Here is a 16,779-nt window from a genome sequence, read left to right as displayed (position 1 = left end):
TCCCTCATACCCAGAATGGCACTGAGGGATTGTACAGCCTGGAGTGAGCAGATCTTCAATTCTAGTTTTGTTTTTGTTTGTTTGTTTGTTTGTTTTTTCAGTGTCTGTCCTGGAACTCACTCTGTAGACCAGGCTGGCCTCGAACTCACAGAGATCCACCTGGCCCTGCCTCCCGAGTGCTGGGATTAAAGGTGTGCGCCACCACCACTGCCCAGTAGGCCTTCAACTCTCGATCTCAGTCATGCCTGCTCTCCCAAAGAAACAAGTGTCTTCTCCAGTCGTGTCTGCTTTCAGGATCTGAGCTCTGAACTCTCAATCCCTTTGCTGGCCTCAGCAGCTCCAGGTGGCTGTCATCTGTACACATTGCTTGCTGCCCAAAGGTCTGCTGACTGAATCAGTTGATCTGCAATGCACATGGGGTTCCTCACCTTGGCATGGGTCTAATAACAAGTGTGGGTGTGGGTCATTGTCCTTGAGAGAATGCCACACCATAGTTACATACTGCCAAACAGATTTGGGAAACTGAGTGTGCTGTCTTGTGCCTGTGATCCCAGCAGGCCGGACCAGGAAGACGAGAAGGGCCAGCCTGGGCTACATGAGACCTGGTCTCAAGGAAAAAAAAAAAAAGAATGGGAAAGGTTGGGAACAATATCAGGGATCTGTCTTCTTCCTTGTGTGCTCCTGTCTCCTCTCCCTGCGTTCTAGGCAGGTAGAGAGCCATACTCAGGTGCTCTACGATCCCAAAGAATATACGGAACCCCCCCACCCCCCCAGTATTTGGTGAGAAACTAGCATGGGGTATATTTTCAGGGTTGAGAAGTCATTTTGGGGACTGCCGTGATGAATGGAGTCAGTCAGTAAGCATTTCCTAGAGAGATGAAGATCATCAAGGAAGTTTGAAGGGTGGGGTCCAGACTGAAGTTTAATGCACATGCATTTGTGTGTGTAAGCAATTGCCAGTGTGTTTGAAGGTCGGGTCTCTACTGTTTTCCTTTGTTCACACCAAGCTAGCTGGCCCAAGTTATCCTCATTTCTGCTCTCTGCCTCTTCTCCCTGTGGAGCACTAGGAGCAGAGTTGTAAAAGCATGTGCCACCAGTGCCCGGCCACACTGGACTTTTAAAAGTGTTCCCTGCCCTGGTTGTGTCGGGCAGTGACAGGCGTGTATCATTTGTGTCACAGATCTGCTGTTTTCAACTGGACCAGCACTCCTGTGTGTACTGAGCCTCTAGTATCTGTTCACAGGATCATGTGGTTTCCGTCCACTGAATTCAATGGGCTCCAGGGTAGCAGGCCATATGCTTTGTGGAGAGTGACATGGAGGAGGACAGGAAGGCCTGTATTAGACTAGAACCATGTGGATAGAAATGGGTGCCACAGCCTCTGCCCCAGCATTAGCCCTGCAGGAGGGAAGGACCAGCCAGATTCCCAGAGACAGGCTGAGTCTGGATGCCCTAAGGGTTAGGGGTGATGCTGAGGAAGACCTGCATTTCTCTCCTAAGGGCCTGTGTGAGCAGGTCCATGGGTGATAGGCACATCTGATATCATCTTTTGTTTTGTTTTTTTTCGAGACAGGGACTTGCTCTGTAGACCAGGCTGGCCTCGAACTCACAGAGATCCACCTGGCTCTGCCTCCCAAGTGCTGGGATTAAAGGCGTATGACACCACCGCCCAGCATCTGATACCATCTTTGCTGTCCTCCTTCCAGAACCCCAAGACAGCTGGGCTTCGACCAATGGAAAAAAAGGACATTCCAGTAGTGCACCAGCTGCTCACCAGGTACTTGAAGCAGTTCCACCTCACACCAGTCATGAGCCAGGAGGAGGTAGAGCATTGGTTCTATCCCCAGGAGAACATCATTGACACTTTTGTGGTTGAGGTGAGTTGGCCGTCCATGCCCAGAGAAATGGCTAGGTTCCCAGAGAGCTGGTATTTCCATTGTTAGGCTTCCTGAAATCTCTGTTTGGTCTTCAACAAATCAGAGTGATAGTTTGCATTGTTGAAAGAATCCCTTTGATCCCCACCTCTGCTCAATACAGAACTGAGAGCACTGTACCTCTTAGGCTACCTCTGCCTCTGCTTGAGCTAGTCTGGTCCAGATGCCAAAGCCGAAGTCTGAGGATGCCAGCCATGTGAAGACATCCCTGGCTATGCCCAGCAGGGTTGCTCAGCCCACAGTGCAGCCTGGCTGTCCTCAAGAGCCCTTAGCTGGTGTGCTTCTTCTTGCTGCACGTCCTGTTCCAGTATCCACCCATTCGCCTCCCTGGTCTCTGGGCTGCCTGTCCTTTGCATGTGGGACAGCGCCTGTTTATCTAATCTCCCCTTCAGAATGCAAATGGGGAGGTGACTGATTTCCTGAGCTTTTATACGCTGCCATCCACCATCATGAACCATCCAACCCACAAGAGTCTAAAAGCTGCTTACTCCTTCTACAACGTCCACACCCAGACCCCTCTTCTAGACCTGATGAGCGACGCCCTTGTTCTAGCCAAAATGGTGAGCAGTAGACCAGATGGTCTTGGGAGACTCAAAGGGAGGGCTTTTGGTGGTAGTGAGCACAGCTCAAGAGTTTGCTGCTGCTGGGCTGGTGGTGGCGGTGGCGGCAGCGGCGGCAGCGGTGCACGCCTTTAATTCCCAGCACTCGGGAGGCGGATCTCTGTGTGTTTGAGGCCAGCCTGGTCTACAGAGCGAGATCCAGGACAGCCAGGGCTGTTCCACAGAGAAACCCTGTCTAAAAAAAAAAAAAAAAAAGGAAAAAATCTGGCCTCTCTCACAAGCTCCTCTGCTGTCTTGGCAGAAGGGAGTGGACACTTGAGAGCTTACCACACTGGTCTGTGGAATGTGTGAGGCAGAGATGAGATCAAGGTTCAGTAGAGAGATCCATTTTCTATCTAAGCTTCACCTAGGCTAAAATTACAGAGAAGTGGTGTTCTCCAAGCCTGTCAGTGGACAGCAGGGATGCTAAGCCAGGCACAGATTCAAGAGAACCAGGGAAATGAAACAAAAACACCCTTAGAGCAGGAAGACACAGAACCTGGCGACTAGGGGCTGGTAAATGGAAACCTCCCCACCCCCACCCTACCCGCCACCCGAGCACCACTGGCCTCTGGCAGTCGGTAGAGTTTCATGGTGCGCTGCATGGTCATATTTCTGCTCAGGTGGGAGAACTTCACTTCAATCAGCTTCCGAGGGTTTAGGGACCGATGCCAGTACCTGCAGGGACACAAATGTCTGGCCTCAGAGGACTCTGGCCAGTCCTACTCACTAAGAGGACAAGGGCAGGGGACCTCCAGATGGCCTGCAGGTGTCATGAGCGACTCATCAAGCCCCTTTCTGGAGGCACAGGCTCAGCATCCTCCAGTGGGTAGAGCTGCCATGGGCCCTCCGGGAATTTTTTCTCCCTATTTTTCCATTTCAAAAGCCATTCTTTTGTTAGAGTACTGTCTGGGGAGCACACTCCGCTCCTGGAATCAGGTCAGTGGAAGATGGGCACTCGTGCCCAGAAGACTGGCAGGTCTGCTTACCCTCCTCTTCCTCCTCTTCCGTATTCACCTGGAGTTATTGTTTTTTCGGTTCTCTAGGCAGAGATTATTTGATTGTTTCAAACACCTTTCCAAGGTGAAGGCTGTCCTTAGATCACACAGGGGTCAGACAAGCTGTCTTTGATCCACAAAATATTCATAATGAAACTGAGCCAAATACCTAAAACTTAAAGGCATTTTCTACAAAAACCCAGGTTTGGTCTCATCCTTAAAAGACAAAACCCTCATCTCTGGTGGTAATCCGATCTGAGAATTTCTTTCTGGTTGGTCTGAACACACCCTCCACTACATTCCCCAAATGGTTTCCACCTGGCTCCTGCTGGCTCCCCAGCCACCCACACCCCACTGAGCAGGCACAGAGCAGGGCAATGCTATGTCTCAGTGACATTACTCCTCAGCTTGAGCCAGGCATCTGCACTCACAACACCCACAGGAACGAATTTTTACCTGCAGGTGCCAACAGGCTTTGGCAATACAACTCCGGCAGTGTAAACCGCTTGGAAAATGCCCTCCAGGTGGACCCGCCGGGTTATCTCTCGGATCAGAACTGGAGCCACCCTCTTGGAGCGCAGCTTCTTGTGGACACACAGGAAGTTAATCTCCACCATCTTCTTCTCTCTTAAGAGGGAGGCAAAATGCTGACTGACAGGCTTTTCCCACACAATGCCATAAGAATCTCTTCAATCAGGCAGAGCTACACCTGAAGTGTGCATTTTGCTGTCATCTGCACCCAGCAGTCACTACTGGGGATCCCACCTACTACCAGTTTCTAGCCTGCCTACATCCCTTACTTTAAAAGGGAAGTGGGAAGCCTGTGAGTGGCTGGGGAGTCCGGCATGTGGCAGACAATGAAGCAGCATTAAGAACCCCAGAGTAAGGGCTGGAGTGGTGGCTCTGAGGTTAAGAGCACTGGCTGTTCTTCCAGAGGTCCCGAGTTCAATCCCCAGCAACCACATGGTGGCTCACAACCATCTGTAATGAGATCTGGTGCCCTCTTCTGTCATGTAGACAGAACACTGTATGTGTAATAAATAAAAAAATCTTAAAAAAAAAAAAAAAAAAAAAAAAAAGAACCCCAGAGTAAATCAAGGCCAGTCTAGATCGGAGACAAGCTTGATCTTGAACTTGCTAAGTAACTCAGGCCAGCCCTGAGCTATCGACCCTCCTTCCTCTACCTCCACTACAGCCTGTAGACCCAGAAGACTGCAGCCCATGACCGTGAGACCATCTGAGTCTGGGTCACACTGGCTCCTGCCCATTTCTGAAGCTGCTCAAGGGTGTCACCATGTGACTGGGGCAGGAATGCAGAAGTGGGTGGCCTCAGCATAAGTCACAGACAAAACTACCAGCTACAACTCAGAGACAGTCTCACTACGTAGCCTTGGCTGGCCTGAAACTTGCTATGTATATCAGGCTGGCCTTGAATTCACAGAGATCCACCCACCTCTGCTACCAAGTGCTGGGATTAAAGAGCCAACATGCATGCCAAAACACATGGTTCCCAGATGAATTTTATTCCCAGCATATGGATGCCTCCACCTCACTGGCCCCTCCACCTTCCTCTCATAGGTAAACATGTAGCTTTCTTCTCCCTCCCAGACCAGCAGGATGGTGGTGACAAGGGCTGATGCTTACGTGTCATAGATGTGGATGTTTGCTGGGATGGCACTAATGAACCCAACCAGTTTCCGACTTGAGACCACTCGAACCCCGCAGTGCCACTGTGGGAGCCAGCCAGGTGGCCGGAGAGCCCTGGAACAAAGATAAGGACAGGAGCTGTGGTACCGCTTACAGCAGGCGGGAGAGCTGCTCAGGCTCCAGAGCCATGCTGGGTGCTGAGCTGGTACTACCACTTCCCTGGGGGTTGACAGCTACATTTTCTTTAGGACCAAGGCTTCCTAGACTCCAACACAATCAAGTCACAGGCATTTCTCAAAAGCATCTTTTTCTCTGTCATGCTGGAGATCATGCCCAATCTTGCACATACATTCTAGCAAGTTCTCTGGCACTAAGCTACAGCCCAGCCTTTGCTGCTTTTTTGAAACAAGGTTATCTCTGTACCCTAGGCTGGTTGCAAACTTGTGACCATCCTGGTTCTGCCATAAGTACACCCCTACACTAGGTTCTGTGTTTCTGTGTTTTGAAACAGGGTCTTACTATGTAGCCTTAGCTGGCTTGGAACCCTCTATTTAGAACAGGTTGGCCTTGAATGCAGATTTGCATGTCTCTACCTACCTCCTAAGTGCTGGTTTTATCGGCATGTGCCACATGCCTAGCCTTTATGTTCATCTCAGAGCTTGAACATGCAGGACTTCCATTTGGAAGCCAGTGGTTAGGGACTAACATGGAAACCCTGAGCTTTGCCACCACCAGCCTCTCAGAGCATCTCTCTGCTTTTCCTATCCATTTGGGTGATCTCACTCCACTCTGGCCTCATGCTTCTTGGATGTTAAGTGTAGCCCAGGTTAGTAGATGGCCCATCCAGGATAAGCTATTTCCTACAACTGAGCGTGCTTATTAACTAGGTAGTGAAGAACTTTTCTTTCAAATCTTAGTAGGTCTCATCTACTGTTCTCCCTAGAAAAGGTCACCATATGGTAGATAATCTTTGCTTCAGGGTACCAATTCTGCACATCTCCCTCAGCCAGTCTATTTTAAGAGAGATTTCTGTTCTAAGCACCACTTAAAGCAAGTCTCCAGATGCACGAACTCAAGCACACAGCAGTTTACCACCCAAAGACTGGCTCTGGGGAAAGATGAGGACTCTGTGTTCTTTTGTGGTTCTGTTCTCTGCTTTGCCCTTAAAACTGGAAGAGATCTTGGAGCTGGAGACCAGGTCATTACCAGACACTAAGCCTTTGGGGCCTTTGATCTCCTAGCCTCCAGAACCCTGAGAAATTAACTTCTACCTTTTACAAGTTAGATAAAATTATAACAAAGACGCTCCTTACAACTTACCACAAGAGAAACTCTGGGGAATAATCAAATCGGAACATGTTATCATCGTCCTCCACATAGTTCTCATTCAGGAGGGTGTACAGTTCTTTCAGCTGCAGAGAAACAAGTAGCTCACTGAGGTGTTCTGCCAAGTGGGAGCCAACTCCAATGCCCTGTAGCTCCTAGCTTCATTAAAAGGACAAGGCTAACTATCAAAACCACCTCTAGTCTCACAAATCTGTGTCATCCCAGACATGGCCAAGATTCTTTTAGAGTAGGTACCCTTGGTTGCAATAAAAACCAGAACCACTAGGGGGCAGATCACATACTTCATTACAAGGCAGCATTAGACTATCATCTATTCATCAGAGGAAGCTTCCTGTTTTCTGTGAACATGCTTTGGAGAAATTTTTGGGGCTGGTCAGGAACTACTTGACTGCCATATTTAAAAAAAAAAAAAAAAGAAGTTTTGGTTTTTTTTTTTAAATCATCTAGCCCAGAAGATTTTGTCCTTTTTCAGCCATCATAGTAGTCCCATCAGCAGGCCCAAGTAGGTAAAAGCACTTACTGTACAAGTCTAAGGACCTGAGTTCAGTCCTTGAAACTCACATAAAAGTAGGAGAGAACTGACTTCACAGAGTTGTTCTCTGACCTCCACAGGTAGGTTACTGCTTGCCCTCTCCATCGCCCGTCTCCCTAGCTCCCAGCCCTGCTCTCTCCAAACAGATCTGTTCCTAAACCAGGTATGGTGGAGAGGGCTCTTAAAAGTTAAGGGGGGGATAAGCTGGACGATGGCGGCACACGCCTTTAATCCCAGCATTCAGGGAGGCAGAGCCAGGTGGATCTCTGTGAGTTCAAGACCAGCCTGGTCTACAAGGTGAGATCCAGAACAGGCACCAAAACTACATGGAGAAACCCTGTCTCGAAAAACCAAAAAACAAACAAACAAACAAACAAACGAAAGTTAAAGGAGAGGACGGGGACTATTCACATTTTCATCGTTCCTTACAGAGAAAATCCCAAACTCCTAACACCCTGATGTTAAAACACTAGGAGAGCCGGAGTGATGGTGCAGGCTTGCAATCGTAGCACTCAGGGGCCTGAAGCAGGTCTGACTCAAATTCAAGGCCAGCCAGGGTTACATACTAAGACTGTTTCAAAGGGAAGAGAGAAGGTGGCTGTGGGAGAGAGCAGCTGGCAGGTTACTTGTCCAGGGCACACAGAGCTCTGTGTTAATTCCCTAGCACCACATAATCAGGTGCTGGTGCACATACCTGCAGTACCAGCAGACATCTACCTAAAAAAACAAACTCAAAACAAATGCTAGGTATGGTGGTGCATGACTGTAATCCCAGCACTTGGAAGGGAAATGGAGCTCCATGAGTTCAAGGCCACCTTGGTCTATATAGCAAGTTCCATGCCTGCTAGGGCCACATAGTTAGACCCTGTCTCAAAACCAAAACCAGATCTTGGTGAGTTCGAGGCCAGCCTGGTCTACAGAGTGAGATCCAGGAAAGGCGAAAAAGCTACACAGAGAAACCCTGTCTCGAAAAACCAACCCCCCCCCCAAAAAAAAAAAACCAAACAAAACCAAACAAGAACCAAACATATGGATGCACACTTGCACATGCACACTCACAGGTATGGACATGCTGCCCCCCATACACATATCAAGAATAATAAGGAGCTGGAGAGATGGCTCAGTGGTTAAGAGCATTTGCTGCTCTTCCAGAGACCCTGGTTCACTTCTCAACACCCAGATCAGGAGGCTCACAACCATCTGTAACTGTAGCTCCAGGGGATACAATGCCTCTGACCTCTGTGGGTCTCCCCAAACTCATATGCACTGTGCTGGTTAGTTTTTGTCAACTTAACACAGTCAGACATATCTAGGAAGAGGGACTATTAACTGAGAGAATGCCTCCCTAAGAGTAGCCCGTTTCTGCCCTGCCTTCCTACCAGTTACAGAGCTGTGAATCAAGAGTTCTGAGTTGAGACAAACCCTTCCTCCCCAAGCTGCTTTTGTTTATGGTGTTCTATCATAGCAACAACTCTAAGATAGACATATACCCACATGCAAACTCACATTAAAAATAAATCTTTAAGCCAGGTAATGGTGTCACACATCTTTAATGCTAAGCACTAGGGAGGCAGAGGCAGGCAGATCTCTAAATTAGAAGCTAGCCTGATCTACAGAGCAAGTTCCAGGACAGCCAGAGCTACACAGAGAAACCCTGTCTTGAAAAAACCAAACACAAAAACAAACAAACAAACAAAACAGACCAAGAAATAAAAAAACCAGACATGGTGGGTTACACCTATAATGGCATTACTTGGGAGGCTAAGCAGGAGAGCCAACAGTTCAAGGCCAGCCTAGACTACAGTGTAAGATTCTTTCTCAAAAAAACTAACCACAGGACCAGCAAGATGGCTCAGTGGGTAAAGGTGCTTCACATTCACCTTGACCTGTCTGTCACACGCATGGAAGAGAACTGACTCCACAGAGGTCTTCTGACCTGCACACATGTGTATGTCCATACACATACATCACATACAATAAAAATAAGTAAACATAACCAGTTTCAGCTGGGCTGTGGTGTCCCACGCCTTTAATCGCAGCACTCGGGAGGCAAAGAGGCAGGTGGATCTCTGTGAGTTAAAGGCCAGCCTGGTCTACAAAGTGAGTTCCAGGACAGACAGGGCTATATAATAGAGACCCTGTCTCAAAACAAAACAAACGGGCTGGAGAGATGGCTCAGAGGTTAAGAGCACTGGCTGCTCTTCCAGAGGTCCTGAGTTCAATTCCCAGCAACCACATGGTGGCTCACAACCATCTGTAATGAGATCTGGTGCCCTCTTCTGGCCTGCAGGCATACATGCAGGCAGAACACTATGTATAATAAAATAAATGTTAAGAAAAAAAATTAAAAACAAAAAAAAAACCCAAACCAACCAAACAAACATAAGAAGGCAAAAGCAATAGCAAAGGAATAAAAATAAATAAGAAACAAAAGGGAAAAACTAAACAACGGGAAACTGAGAGGGCAGCTTTCACTCAACACGCATGAGACGCTAACCACTACTGTGTGGAATCGGGGGCATGCCCAGAAAGTACCAGGTGCAGTTTGTTCAACCCTCTGTGGCTCAGAAGCTAGGGTCCTGCCTGCAAGCCAGGCCTACTCACCACACCACGGTCTCCCAGGTCCAAGGCATCCCAAATGAAGCCCTGGGGTAGAGTGTAGGGCTCCTGTCGAATGTTGTCCTTGTCGGGTTCCACTGGCCCGTGGGTGTTTACCACTTCACCTAGAAGAGCACAGCCAGGGTCAACTGTCAGCCTCCAGCATGGGGCAGGGAGAGCTCTTTTAAAACATTCACTGGAGGGCTGGAGATGATGCTCATCTGCTGGAGTGGTCACCTTAACTACACAAAGGCCTGGGTGTGATCCTCAGCACTACATAACCTGGGCATAGTGGTGCATGCCTATAACCAGCATTCAGTGGGGGCAGAAGGGTCAGAACTTCAAGGTCATCTTCCACTACACAGTGAGGTTAAGGCCAGTCTGGGCTACATAAGACCCTATCTGAGGAATAAAAAATGACCAGAGCTAATTCCCTTTGTCCCTAGCTGAAGAACAAACCAGGCTTGGCAACTGTAAACTCTCTCTCCAGTCACCATTGGCCCCTAGTTGAGGTCCAATGCATGGACAACCTGGGAAGACTCTGGGATCTAAGGTAGCTCATTTCTGGAAATGCTTGTAAATCTCCCTTGGGCTCCTCTGTAGTAGGTAGCTGTTTTGAGCCATGCGCTGAAGCATCCCCCCTAGTGAGGCAGCTGTGACTATTACACCTGCCTATGACCTTGAGAAGGCTGTGAGCGACAGATATTGGGATAAATCCCCATTGTCTATTTAATGATCAAAGGAACTAATTTGGGGGTAAACTCACAACCATGGGAGATTTATCATAGGGTTTGGGAAATCTGAACTATGTCCCAGTATCCAGAACCACAAGGTAGCTAAGAGAGGCCAGCATATGTACATCCCGGGTCTTAGGGTCCCTGGTGGCTATGTGTTTAAATAACTTAGAATTCTGCTGACGTGAGACCCAAGCTCCGGGCAGCACTGATCTGATCCCGAGAAAATGTTGGGCTTTTAAGACACTTCATTTGGAAGTTTTTCTTCTTTCTGCCATAAAGGCCTGCGGGGCAAAGAACTGTCCTTACCTCAACTGATGACAGTACAAATGCTGTCCTTTCCTGATGAGCAGACACAAAGAAAAGTGACTACTGAACTCTGCCAGGACAGGGTAAGATGGCCTTTCAAAACTCCTGCTTCTGAAAACGTTCTGTCAGATATTCTAGGCCTGTAGCCAAACTGGATGCCCCAATGGTGCTGAGATACTTTAGGTGACTGACCAGGCTGCCAGCTGTCTCTATTCTTGAAAGATTTCCCATTTTCTCAGGTATTATTATATTCCTTCTCAGGTCTTTGATGGGGTTAAAGACTAACAGTTACAATCTTCTTATATCTTATTTAGAACATACTAAGTACTAAATTCAGATTCTTCAGGATAAGACAGCTTTTGAAATAATCTAACACCATTTACCTACGCTCCAGACTTCTCTGCATGTTAGTTTGTGTCTCTCATTTGGTGCTGGTCCTGTTGGCTGTAGTTCCATCTGTTTATGTCATTAACCTTTATTTCTCCTTGATAATCATTCCTATTGTGGTTTTTTGTGTGTTAGGTTAGAACTTTCTTATTTAGACTAAAGGGGGAGATGTAGTGGGTAGCTGTTGGAGCCATGTCCTGAAGCACTGCCCCTAGAGAGGCAGCTGTAGCTGTGACACCTGCCTATGACCTTGAGGTACCACCCCCAGGGTGTGGTCTCTGGAGACCCTTCAGACCTGGGATACTCGCATGCTGGCCCCTCTTGGCTACCTCGTGGTTCCGTATACAGAGATTTTGGACCAAGCGTTCAGCATAAGACATAGTTCAGATTTCCCAGACCCTATGATAAATCTCCCATGGTTGTGAGTTTACCCCCAAATAAATTCCTTTGATCATTAAATAGACTTATCCCAATACTCCTGAATGAGGAATATTCATCATAGCTAATCTGGCTTCCTGCCTTCTGGTTGGTGCAGAGTGTCCTCATGTTCTAACCCAGACACCCTTCCTTGACCTGAGGAGATTTGTAAGGAGCTGCAACAAAGCTGTCTTTGTGTCAAGAACAACAACAAAGGACTGGGCTTACTCCTCAGTCAGATGATGGCTTCTAGGAGCCAGGCTCTGTCAGCCTTGTAAGCTCAGCTTCCAGCCCTGTGGGCCAGCTAACTGCCACTGCCAGCTCAGGGCCTCAGTGCTTTGAGCCCTACAAATGCCTTTGGGCTGAATCACAGGTCTGCAGATACTACTGGGAAGTCTCCCTGAGCTGGGGAGGCTGAGATGAAGGGGAGCTGAAACTACAGGAGACTGGAGAGGAAAACCAGGCAGTCAAGGAGTCAACCTTTGTTTTTTTAAGACAGGAGAATGCTAAGTAGCCCAGCCTGGCCTTGTGCTCACAGCAATCCTCCTGTCTCAGCCTCCTAATGCTGGACTACAGGTATACACCAGATACGCAGCCCTCTGATTACTTCCAATTATTCTCAGTCACTTACTTCCTTTTGCCTCCCATGCCTGCTGTGCAGAGCCAGAGCAGCATAAGGTGGAGGGCCCGCTGAGGCACAGAGGGACAGGCAAAGCTGAGCAGAAAACATCTGCTCCCCTCAACAAGGAAAGAATGGCAGGATCTGAAGAGGAACTGAAGGCTCATTCAGGGCATGTAACAACTGTTGCAGACCAAAGCTCCTGAAACTGTATGTCATGACCCGAGCTTACGTACGTGAGAGTGTGGGGTGTCAACTGTGGTAACAGTAAATGGTTTTGAACACACAGACCAGAAGCAAATTGAAAATTAAACATGTACCAAATCTGAGATATTCCAGACAGTGTTCTGTGACTTCCCTGTGGCCTTGGCTCTGAGCACACACGTGCATGCCAATGTGCTATGAAACATCAATGAAGTCTGCCTTAGAAACCTTGGCTCAGATCAAGACTCCTGTATAGGGACTGGAAGATGGTGCAGTGATTAAGAGCATGGTTGCTCTTCCAGAGGACTCCAGTTCAGTTCCCTGCACCCATGTCATATGATTCATAAGGCTGTAAGGCCAGTTCCAGGGGCTGTGGTACATGGCACCCTTTCTAGCCTTTGAGGGCAAACGCATACCTAAAACAAATACAGGCATACATAGGCACATAAAAATTTAAGCTTATTTATTTTATTTTATTTTTTGATGTGTATGAGTGTTTTGCCTGCTTATATGTATATGTACCATAGTGTGCCTGGTGCCCATGGAGGTCAGAAGAAGGGGTCAGATGCCCTGGAACTGGAGTTACAGATGGTTGGCAATCACCACTTAGGTGCTGGGAACTAACCTGGGTCCTCTGTAAGAACAAATGTTCTTAACCATGAGCTATCTCTCCAACTCCCACATAAATAAAAAATAAAATCATTTAACAAATTCTGTTTGATAGTTAAGGCATTTGTCCATGCCCAGAAGGATTTAGTTCTTTATGTGAAAATAAAAACTACATCTGGCGGGGCAATAGTGGCATACACCTTTAAATCCCAGCACTTGGGAGGCAGAGGCAGGCAGATTTCTGTGAGTTCGAGGTCAGTCTGGTCTACAAATCGAGTTCCAGGACAGCCAGGGCTACACAGAGAAACCTTGTCTGGAAAAAGAAGAAAAAAAAGTATACTCTGATGCAAAGGCTTTTTTTGGAGGGGAGGCGGGGAGTTCAAGACAAGGTTTCCCTGTGTAACAACAGCCTTGGCTGTCCTAGAACTCATTCTGTAGACCAGGCTGGCCTTGAACTCACAGAGATCTGTCTGCCTCCAGAGTGCTGGGATTAAAGGCGTGCACCACAACTGCTTGGTCTGCAAATGCTTTTTGTTGTTGTTGGTTGTTGATGTTTTTTTGAGAAAGGGTTTCTCTCTGTAGCTTTGGAGCCTGTCCTGAATCTCACTCTGTAGACCAGGCTGGCCTCGAACTCACAGAGATCCACCTGCCTCTGCCTCCCTGAGTGCTGGGATTAAAGGTGTATGCCACCACCGCCCAGCTGCAAATGCTTTTTTGAGATGTGATCTCATATAGTACAATCTGACCTCAAACTCACTGCATATTGGAGGCTAGCTTTGAACTCTTGATTTGTTTTAATTTTCAGCGAATATTTTTATTAGAGAATTTCATACAATGTATCTGAACATAGTCACCCCCAAACTTCTCCCATTACCACTTTCTCTACTTTCTCAACCATTCCCACCCAACTTGAGATTATTTTTCTTTCTCCACTGAGTCCACTTTCTAGTGGTGGGAGTGGAGCCTGTCCTGGTGTGTGGTTAACCTAATGGGTCATTTCATTAAAGGAAACCCACTCTCCTCTCCCAGTAGCTATCAAAGGCTAACAGCTCCTCAGCTGGTGGTAGAGCTTTGTGTCCACCTTGCACAATGCTGAGGTTTTATCTGAAGAGCCTGAGCAGGCCGTGTGCGTGCTGTCACACTACAGTCGCTATAGTGTCTGCAGCACACTCTCTCTGATGCTATCACCACCTCTTACAGTTGTTTCCCCTCCTCCCCTGTGAAGACCCCTGAGCCTTGGGAGGAGAGGGGTGATGTCCCACTTAGGGCTGAGCCCCCACAGTCTGCCAGAGGCCACAGAATATACAGCAGATGACAACTAATATTCAACAAGTCGACCCATCGGATGAATAACTCTGATGGGGAGCCCCACTAGGCAAAGACCGTGGGGGTCATTGGCTGTGGATACCGTTGTTTTCTGTCTGTAATGTTCTCATGTGCTGCCAGTTCCTCCCTAAAAAAGTACAGCTGTGGGGTTCTTTCCACAGCCTATTGGTGGTGTGTTCTGTACTTTTGGGGCACATATTATCTGTGGAAGGTCAGGAAGAAGAAGATCCCTTCCTAAGCTGTACAATTTTGATGAATAGGAATAATACTAGGACATTTTTCATTGCTCAGACTGACACAGGAAAACACAATACTCTCAGTGACAAAGAGCTTTTTATACCATTGGCTGATTTAAGACCTCAGAGCAAACTCAAAGTAGACTAGTTGCCCCTGCATATGAACCGCACAAGGTCAGATTTCCAAGTGTCTGTTTGTTGAACCAAGGTCAGACATGAAGCGACTTCAGAAGACAGTTCCCTGCATCAACTGACTCTGCATGAACTGCTAAGCCACTTAAGCTTCAGCCAACTAACTGTTTACTGAATAAGTTTTGAGTTTCAATGTCACTGTTGGGAAATGCTGAACACTATGTGTCGCCTGTCCCTGCTTTATAGTCTGGCGACATCCAAGCATTGCCATGGTTACTTACTCACGGGCCGGTCAGTGTGATATCCCTAGTCCGAGAGATACTGTGTTGTTCCTCATGTGTTATCAGAATGGTCCTACTTCTTTTTGTTTACTCAAGGAATGTTATGTGACCCTGAAAATGTAACTCATATGTTTGTCCAGAGTTTATTCTGTGTAGTAGAGAGATGTAAAAATGTGAAGAGATATTTAACTGACGAGAAAGAGATGTAGCTGTGTGGAGACAGAGAGAGAGAGCTGTATAGAGATGTGCAGCTGTACAGAGATGTGTGGTTGTGTAGAAGAGAGATGTAGCTGTGTGGAGACGAGAGATTTTCAGAGAAGATGAAGTAAAAGCAAAAGTTACTATCAGAAAGCATTTGTTTCTTTAACCCTCAGATAGAAAGCTTTGATTCTTGCTGACATAGTGGATTTTTGTGTAACATGTGCTGCTGGAAGCTGGCCCTCTGGCAGCAATGAAAGTCCTTTATTTTCTGCACACAGATCAGGTCTCAACTGTGTAAATTACCTTCTGCTGTGAGGAGAAACTTCTCTGATGAGGGTATTTTTATTAAAGATGTATATTTTTTTATGTATATGACACATGTGCATATACACTAAGTGGTCATAAGAGGGCACTGGATGCCCTGGAGCTGCAATTTAGTTATGATTTGTCTCATGTGGATAGTGGTAACCAAGCTCCAATTATCTATAACCACTAAGCCATCTCTCCAGTCCATGGCCTTGAACTCTTGATCCTTCTAACTCCTTGTCTCAGGTGTTGGGATTATAGCTATATTACCACGCCCAGCCTGTAAACTTGGTTTCACCCCCACACCACGGCGCGTGTGTGGAGGGCAGAAGACATCTTGTAAGAGCCATTCATTCTTCTCTTTCCACCAAGTTCTACGGGTCAAACTCAGGTTACGAGGTTTGGCAGCAAGCTCCTTTCCCCACTGAGCCATCTGTATATACCAAAAGTTTTCAGGCTAAAAGGCACACACCTTTAATACCCAACACTTGGGAGGCAGAGGCAGGTGGATCTCTGTGAGTTAGAGGCCAGCCTGGTCTACAGAGCTAGTTCTAGGACAGCCTCCAAAGCTACACAGAGAAACCCTGTCTCAAAGAAAACAAAAAAGAAAAAGAAAAGAAAGAAAAAGGAATCACAAATGGAAAAAGTTGAAGATGCTCTCATACAGACTAAAAACTGTCTGGAGGCCTTTCAAAGGTGAACTTACAGTGATTTTTAAACTATGAAGAATTCTAGGCCTCTTCAGCAGAACAGAGTTTAATTAAAATCTCCCTAAAGGTGAGACATGTTATTAACACAGCACCCTCTTTTCAATTTTATTTTTTGAGACAAAGTCTTTCTACTTTATCCAAACTGGCCTTGAACTCATTCTGTCTGTGGCTCAGGCTGGCCTTGAACTTACACTTTCTGTCTCTACCTCCCATGTAGCAGGGATAACAGGTCTACACCACAGGGAGGCCCAACTCAACACAGCATACTGCACGAACTTTACAATCAACAGTTCCCCATTTAGGCCAAGAATGGTGGTTCACACCTGTAATCCCACAGCTTAGACAGCTGAGTGAGGCAGGAGAGTTGGCCACAAGTTCAAAGACCCTGTCTTGAAAACAAAGTCACCTCAAAGAAAAACAAAATAAAACAAAACAAAACCTCCCCTGGGAGAAAGGGAAGTAACCACACAGCACCATCCTCACAGTTTGCAGAAGAGAAAGGTAAGGCCTCTGCCATGCAGACTAGCTTATGCCTGGGAGCGTGAAGGTGGTATCTCTCAGAGCCTGACTCAGTGAAACAGAGATAGCCTTAATTAGGTCCTGACCGGCCAAATCTCATCTCTTCACCAGCTCCTATGCTCTGGGCTGGAGCA

At 47.2% G+C, this 16,779-nt stretch overlaps 2 protein-coding genes across 2 annotated transcripts in view; one reads left to right on the top strand and one right to left on the bottom strand.

Moving 5' to 3' along the window:
- Positions 1–1,634: 1,634 nt before the first annotated feature.
- LOC118589855 (glycylpeptide N-tetradecanoyltransferase 1-like) lies at positions 1,635–2,630 on the top strand (the record flags this gene model as incomplete). Its single annotated transcript, XM_036197503.1, has 2 exons — positions 1,635–1,877; positions 2,327–2,630. Coding segments are annotated over 2 exons (546 nt in total), but the record flags the coding sequence as incomplete, so codon positions are not given.
- Positions 2,631–2,763: 133 nt separating this feature from the next.
- The window catches only part of Nmt1 (N-myristoyltransferase 1), a 33,203-nt gene continuing 19,187 nt past the window's right edge, over positions 2,764–16,779 (bottom strand). Inside the window, exons 4-8 of the mRNA XM_036196440.1 lie at positions 9,662–9,780; positions 6,499–6,590; positions 5,176–5,292; positions 3,988–4,158; positions 2,764–3,211 (exon numbers count right to left, since the gene is read on the bottom strand). Coding sequence (XP_036052333.1) covers positions 3,040–3,211; positions 3,988–4,158; positions 5,176–5,292; positions 6,499–6,590; positions 9,662–9,780 — 671 coding nt within the window. The 3' untranslated portion in view covers positions 2,764–3,039. The remainder of the gene's footprint in view (positions 3,212–3,987; positions 4,159–5,175; positions 5,293–6,498; positions 6,591–9,661; positions 9,781–16,779) is intronic.

This window comes from Onychomys torridus, chromosome 8 (genome assembly GCF_903995425.1).
Source record: "Onychomys torridus chromosome 8, mOncTor1.1, whole genome shotgun sequence".
NCBI classification, from domain to species: Eukaryota; Metazoa; Chordata; class Mammalia; order Rodentia; family Cricetidae; genus Onychomys; species Onychomys torridus.
This window is presented reverse-complemented; position numbering and strand designations above follow the sequence as displayed.